General features: G+C 41.7%; 1 protein-coding gene across 1 annotated transcript; it reads right to left on the bottom strand.

Moving 5' to 3' along the window:
• On the bottom strand, positions 5,870 to 7,791 carry LOC109850165 (high-affinity nitrate transporter 2.1-like). The gene is made up of 2 exons (XM_020420113.1): positions 6,936 to 7,791; positions 5,870 to 6,713 (listed from the first exon to the last, which is right to left on the bottom strand). Exons 1-2 carry the CDS (start codon positions 7,683 to 7,685, stop codon positions 5,934 to 5,936), a joined length of 1,530 nt encoding a protein of 509 aa, XP_020275702.1. The 5' UTR covers positions 7,686 to 7,791; the 3' UTR covers positions 5,870 to 5,933.

An 8,090-nucleotide genomic window follows, 5' to 3' on the forward strand; every position in this document is an offset into this window, starting at 1 on the left:
AAATCAATACTTTCTTTCTGAGCATATCCTTTTATCACCAATCTAGCACGATATCGCTCCACTTGATCATCGCCATTTCGCTTGATCTTGTGGACCCATTTGTTTCTAATGGTCTTTCTTCCTTGTGGTAGTGACACAAGTTCCTAATTCTTGTTCTTATGGAGAGCTTCAATTTCTTCCTGCATTGCTGCCATCCACAAAGATGCATCTATGTCATTTATAGCTTCATTAAAAGTTGATGGCTCTCCAGCTTCTGTTAGAAGACAATATGCAACATTACTCTCCATAATATACTCCGAGTACCAAGTCGGTGGCCTTCTCTCACGAGTTGACCTTTGAGCTTCTGGAGCCTCAGACTCGACTGGTTCTTGTACATCATGCTCCGGTGTTGCTTCAGAAGAATCTGGATCATCTTCTACCTGAACAACTACAGTCTCTGAGTCCTTCCTTGAACTGCTTTCTTTTTTACCACTTTGTAGTTGATTTTTTACAAAGATAACATCTCTGCTGATGATAATCTTGCGGGCAGTGGGATCCCACAGGCGAAACCCCTTTACTCTATCAGCATACTCCGAGAATATGTATTTTCTGGATTTTGAATCTAACTTTGTAATTTCTTTGGAATTGTACATTGCGTACGCTGGACTTCTAAATATATAGAGGTTAAAATAATCAGTTGGCTTGCCAGTCCACATCTCCATTGGCGTCTTCGATTGTATTGCAGTTGACAAAGATCGATTTACCACATAACAGGTGGTTTTTACTACTTCCGTCCAAAAGATTTTATCTAGATTTGTAGTTGCCAACATAGCTCTTGTTCTTTACAACAGAGTTCTGTTCATCCATTCCGTCACTCCATTTTGTTGAGGAGTATAAGCAGTGCTGAATTATCTTTTGATGCCTTCTTGCTTACAGAATGCTAGGAATTCATCGTCTGTGTGTTCTCCTCCATTATCTGACCTCAAGCACTTGATCTTCTTCTCAGATTCAAGCTCGACCCATGCTTTGTAGGCTTTAAAGACTGAGAACACATCCGCCTTCTTCTTAATAGGATACGTCCAACATCTCGTGTAGTAGTCATCAATAAAGGACACAAAATACTTTGCTCCTCCTAATGATGTAACCGGTGCTTGCCATACATCAGAATGAACCAGTTCCAGAATAGCATTGCTTCTAGAACTCGATGTGTTGAACTTCAGCCGATGCTGCTTACTTGTAACACAATGTTCGCATAATGGAAGAGCTACCGAATTAAGTCTAGGAAGCAATTTCTGATCGGAATGAATCTTCAAGCCTCGTTCTGACACGTTGCCTAGTTTGTGATACCATATCATGGTTTGTTCTTCTCCATGGTTGGTTGATGCCACACATGAATCAACTTCCTGCAGGGTTTCTCCCTTAAGCATATATAGATTTACAACTATTTTTTCTCCTTTTATTACCACAAGAGTCCCTCTAACAATCTTCATGATCCCATTTTCTACATGGATCTTGCACCTGAGCTCATCTAATTATCCCAAAGACAATAGATTCTTCTTCAAGCCCTTCACATGTCGCACATCTTGAATGGTGCGTATTGTACCATCAAATATTTTAATTTTGATAGTGCCAATACCAGAAATCTCCAATGCATGATCATTCCCCATGAATACAGATCTTCCTGAGATAGGTTTATATTTATGAAACCATTCTCTCCAAGAGGTTATGTGCCAGGAGGCTGCTGAATCTAGAAGCCAGACATAAGCAAATCTTTTTCTGCCTTCATCAACAGTAGTTGCTCCACTGAATAGAATTTCACCATCGTCTGATGTGCAGAAAGCGCATCCTTGAGATGTTAATGGCTCTGAAGACTTTTTATCTCCACTCTTCTTATTGTGTCAGCATTCCGATTTGACGTGCCCTCTTTTATCATAGTTGTAGCATTTGATTTTCTTCTTACTTCGTGATTTTGATCTACCATATGTATGACTCCCACTGGAACCACGTTCCGTTGATCTTCATCTCGTCATCGTTAAGGCCTTCGCCTGTTGCGAATTTGCTTGCATGTCTTCCTTGTTCTTACGCCGATTTTCTTCCTCTAGAACAGCGGCTGCAACATCGTCGAAGACTAGATTGTCTGTGAGAATGTTGTTTGTCAGGTTGATGATGAGTTGATCATACGAGTCAGGTAGACTCTAAAATAGAAGTTCTGCACGTTCATTCACACCAATTGTATACCTAACGTTGTGAGTTAGAAGAATAATGTGTTTAGGGTGTTGATATGGTCGGTCATCGATGTAGATTCTGCCATCCTCAGAGTGTAAAGTCTCATTTTTAAGAAGATTTTATTGTGCAGTGATTTCGCCTCATATAGCTTTGTTAGAGTATCCAAGATCTCATTTGCTCTCTTCTTCTCCTCTATGCTTGACAACACTTCGTCTGCTAATGCCATATGGAGATTGACAATAGCATTTTCGTCCATCTCATTCTACTTTTTATCATTTGTGATGTTGGCCGCTATTGCACCGATGGCCGCTAGATAATTATCTTTTCTCAAGATAGCTTTTATCTTCATCTTCCATAGAGAGAAATTACTCCCGTTAAATTTTTCGATCTTGAACTTCGCTGCCATTGCTTCTACCACGAACAATAACTTCTTACTATTTTACGTAAATAGTAACTGCATTTATGAACAATAACCTTATCTGTGAATAGTATTGTACTTGTGAATAATACCGTATTTATGAACATTACCGTACTCGTGAATAGTATCCATCACATTTAAAGGGTAAATGATAACCTAACTTATTTTCTGATATGGAGGATCCACCTTTGGTGGCAGCCACATAGCATAAGATAAGTAGATATATACAAGCACCCTAAGTTGGCTTTGATACCACTTGTTGGGACAAACCCGAGGTCCAATAGAGCAGGATCGCAGCAATAGTAGTGAAAATATAGATAAAAAGATGGACACATAGATTTACGTGATTCGGCATAAAATTACCTACGTCCGCGGGCAAGGATAGAAGAAACCACTATGAGGAAAAAACTCTGGAGGTCACAATCTCTCTTTTTAAGGAGATACTCTTTTTTTTCTCTCTCTTCTATATGAGGAGTTGTTTCTGGGATGCGTTTTTCTTTAAGGATTTAGAACATATTTATAGTATTTAAAAAATAATATGCATAATAAAATATTAATATTTTATAATGCAAATAATAATGATGGTGAGACTCACTCTCTCATTTCTCAAACTTTACGGCTACCCAAGCTTTGGGTGCTTGGATTGTTAGGCGCCTGACACTTTGTAGTTCCTTTATTTATTTCCCCCTTCTCATGTATCATTTTCGCCTTGCTCGCTAAAGACAGAAGGTAAATAACTAACTAAATAAATAACAAACGGTTCAATAGAATAAAGCTGCGGTGACGACGGCAAAAGATCCCTCTTAACTGAGTTCAACCGCTGTAATTTGCTTCCTAAGGTTACCCTTTCAAGTAAGTCGTGAGGCTAATTTTGATGAGGTTAGAGGCTATAAAGTTAGCATGCCTATTTGAATATCAATTAATTGAATTAGAACCTGATGGCAAGCTTAACTACAGAAACCAGCCTGACACTTGAGATGCCATACTTAGCATCCATTATAAAACACATGATTTTTTTTGAAAATAAACCATTTTTGCTAAATATTTAATAAAATCAATCATTTTGCTAAATATTTAGGAAAATCGACCTCTTTTTGGCCAACAAGTCGATTTTGAAAAACGCCCACTGAAAACATACGGGACTACTAGTCCCGTATGTTTTTAAGGGCACTAATCACGGATTAGTGTTCACAGAAAACATACGGGACTACTAGTCCCGTATGTTTTCTGGGACCTCTTTTGGGTTCAACAAAACGTACGGAACTACTAGTTCTGTACGTTTTGCAAAGGCAATTTGCCTCTGCCCAGCAAACATACGGGAGTACTAGTCCTGTATGTTTTGCAGAGGCAATTTGCCTCTGCCCAGCAAACATACGAGACTACTAGTCTCGTACGTTTTGCAGAGGCAATTTGGCTCTGCCCAGCAAACATACGGGACTACTAGTTCCGTATGTTTGCTGGGATGAGACAAAATATGCACAAAACATGCATGACCCTCTAGCTTCGCATACAACCAAAATTCGTCCTCGGACTCAACATCTTCACTATCATCATCAGCATCTACATATTCATCCTCTTCTACTATAGAACCACCAACCGGTAAATCAACTGAAACATCATCATACGCATTGTGAAACATGTCACTTGACGTTGCACCTGCGTCATTTTTTAAGTACAAGGCACTTTGAGATAACGAGATTTGACTTTCAAGCATGTGAGAGAACTCTCTGTGAGCATACGAAACTTTAAAAACCCCAGACTTTGGAATATTTTCAATGAACAACTCGCGATTTGTTTATCCGCAACTTGTATCATGTCATTCAATTCTTCATCAGTGGTGATCTCTACAGCAATTGTTCTTTTTTTATTTATTAGACAATTACAAAAGACCTTAATGGCATTTTCGGCATGATTAATTCTGGTAACTCTGTATATTTACTCCATCATTCCATCAAAATTGTAATTTCTAGACAACATGAATATTTTCCTAGAGCCTTCGTCATATATAGGCAAATTATTCATTCTAACACTCAATTTCCCATTGAATAAGCAAATAATTGGAATTCCATTTGTCATTTTAACTGAAGAATTAAAATTTGACATATACAAATTGGATATTTTACAAATTGATGATCATAATTAATTATTTCCTCTAGATATACCTCTAATTATACATATTAACTAAACGAAATTGAAGAAATTTATGAAAAAATATGAAATTGTTACCTTGACGAAATCGGATCTCGTTGTTATCGGAGAGTATAGACGCCCCCCTGCGTCGGAGATCAAGTTCGGCGTCGGATTTGAGGGAGGAGGGGGTGAGTTAGCTTTGGGAGAGAGAGAACGGGTTTAGATGTGGAAATCGGGTTTGGGAGAGAGTTCAATGGGTTTGGGAGGGAGTGAGATGGGTTTGAGAGGGAGTGAGATGAGTTTGGGAGTGAAGGTCAAGGAGATTGAGAGTGATATCGGTGAGAGAGAACTCAGATTTTAAAGGGAATAGCAGAATTTATGGCATAGATGGTTATATAGTTCAACTTTTCTACGGCACTAGTAGCCCCGTAGAAATGGGCTAGCATATTAATTGCCTCTGCAAAACGTGCGAGACTAGTACTCCCGTACGTTTTGTTGAACCCAAAAGAGGTCCCAGAAAACATACAGGACTAGTAGTCCCGTATGTTTTCAGTGAGCGTTTTTCAAAATGGACCTCTTTTTGGCCTGTTGGCCAAAAAGAGGTCGATTTTGCTAAATATTTAGCAAAATGGTCGATTTTGCTAAATATTTAGTAAAAATGGTCTAGTTTCAAAATTTTTCCTAAAACACACTATGTTGCCCCCTACCAGTTAACACTATGCTTATAAATAATAAACTTTAGTATATATGCAAGAGCTGGTTCAAAATACAGCTAAAAGTGTACTGATGGATCCAGACCACTTGCTGCTGGTTGTGTATACAAACATCACTCATTGCCACACAATCATAACGTTGCCACACAATCATAACGTTGCACATTCTAGCAATTTGTAATTAGGGTTAATTGAGGATAGACGCCCTTTACTATCACATCTGCATCTGTATCCTATCATTAGTCATAAAGTGATTGAGCAACTCCTGATTCAATTACTTGAAGAAAAGAGTACATCCAAACTTTTCACCGTATAATGTATACAACCATCTCAGCTCAAAAGTGTACGAGAGTTTTAAAGATACAGTTTTTTTCTCCTCACAAGCTGATCACTCACGCCCTCCCTCACGGATCATAACATAAAAAGTTCCATTTTCTCCCATGCTTATTACTCATTTGCTCTCAGGTCTAAACGTGCACCGGCGTTGCATTTGGCGGCGTCGGGACCGAGGCGATTGGGGCGCGCCGTCCCCTCTCCGACCGACTGTTATCCGCAAACTTCATGGACGCAGAATGCAAGCCCTTCTGCTTCTCCTCTTCGCTCCACTCCCAGCCATAGTAATCCTCTTCAGTCACACTCTTCGACGCCGGCAAGAACATGCTCCCCCACTGCGGAAAATGCACGAAAGCCACAGGCAACGTGCACGCCATTATCATTATCCCCATCAGAGTAAGCCCCGTGCCCGCCGAATACTGTGAGCTAGTGAAGAACATAATTTGTGTTAGCCCAGCGCCGAAATTTCCTCCAGCTCCGGTCATCCCCGACACAATTCCAAGAGATCGTCGAGAGACGAAGGGGATAACGCCAAATATCGCGCCACAAGCTGCCTGAGCACAGACCGAGAAGCAAATCATAGCGAAGATAGAGACGGGGAGGGACTTGGCTTGGCCGAGCCACATGCAGAAAGCACCGCCAGCGGTCTGTAAGATCCAGACGTTCCATAAACGAGCGCGCATGCCAAAGCGCTTGGTGCTGAAGTCGGAGACAAACCCACCGAAGGGGCGGGCGATGATGTTGGCCATGCCGAAGGATGCGGCGATGTAACCGGAGGTCTTGAGGTCGAGGTGGAAGTGGTCGTAGTAGTACTCGTGGATGACGTTGTCGGTGGTGAGCTCGACGCCCATGCAGTATCCGTAGAGAAGGACAAAGATCCATGTTCGGTAGTTGGTCACCGCGTGCAACAGAACCTGACATCATGAAAAGAGCAAATAAGACGAGGAACCTCTCATAGTAGAAAATAGGTCTTAACTTGGCTTAGTGGAACAAAACCAGTTTAATTTGGACCTGGCTTTAATTTGGGAAATACCGAATCAGGACCTAAATTAAACTGGTTTTGTTTTGGACAACTTTTGCCTAACTGACCCAGCCAATTTCAGACCCAGCCAAAATCCAGGCGGACAAATATTTACCTTGGAGAACTTGTCTCTGTTGACGTCTCCCTGTTTTTTGAGTTTGCCAAGGTTTCCATCAGGCAAATCCTGGCCCATTGTGAGAACCAGGAGTCCCATTATGACGTGCATGCATCCTGGAATAAAGAAGGCGATCCTCCAAGCAATGAACGGAGTCGCCCCTATCTTTCTTATCAAATCAAACACCAACGGCATCAGCAACTGCGTAGCTCCTCCCCCCATATTCCCCCATCCAGCCGCCGTCCCGTTAGCGATGCCAATAATCTTGCTATTGAACATGGTGCTCATCCAGTACTGGCACGACACAAACGTCGCCAGCGAGAATCCAATCATGAATCTCACCGCAATATATCCTTCCGCGGAGGATATCAAAGACATGCAGAAAACCGCAGGTGCGATGAGCATGACGAGGAATGCGCAGGCGTAGCGAGGACCCAAAATGTCGCAGACTGCACCCATGACAAGACGGGAGAAAATGGAGCCAGAGACGGAGGCTACACCTGCATTGCCTATGTCGGCCTTCGTCAGGTTGATGTTGTCACGGATGATGGGGATCATGGGGGCGGCGGCAAAGGTGGAGACGAAGCAGGTGAAGAAAGAGATCCAGGAGAGGTGGAATGTTCGCATGTGAGGGTTTGCGAAAGAGAAGAGTTTTAGGGTTTTCGCCTTGTGCTCGGAATCGACAGGGAGATCGAATTTGGTTTCGTCAAGAGCCATGTCCTTCACCTCTGGCTCCATAGAGATATCCATGGATTAATAGAAGGATGCAAAGAGGGCACGTTTTGAATGGATGGATGAATTGAGTATGAGAGTGGAAGAGCATTTATACCAGATGGTAACCGTTGACATTTGAATGAACAGGCCCAATATGTTGGAATAGTTTATAGAAGTTGGGCTATAGTTTATCAGGGGGTAAGAATCTCATCGCCGCATCGCTAACACTGGTTATGAGGAGACGAGGCCCCATGGATGATTCCAAGGATCAGGCTGCATCTGGGAAATGTCTCCTGAGATGCGCGGTGCTGATGTGGACGTAAGATCCGTCGTTCATTACTGTGACGGTAAGTTGGTGTAGATCTCTTTCAATGGGTTTAAGTATTGGAATAATTTCTGGCTGAAGTTGGGTACTGGCACCAAAAGACTAATCATGCAGCA

The sequence above is a fragment of the Asparagus officinalis genome, chromosome 7 (genome assembly GCF_001876935.1).
Source record: "Asparagus officinalis chromosome 7, Aspof.V1, whole genome shotgun sequence".
Taxonomy (NCBI): Eukaryota; Viridiplantae; Streptophyta; class Magnoliopsida; order Asparagales; family Asparagaceae; genus Asparagus; species Asparagus officinalis.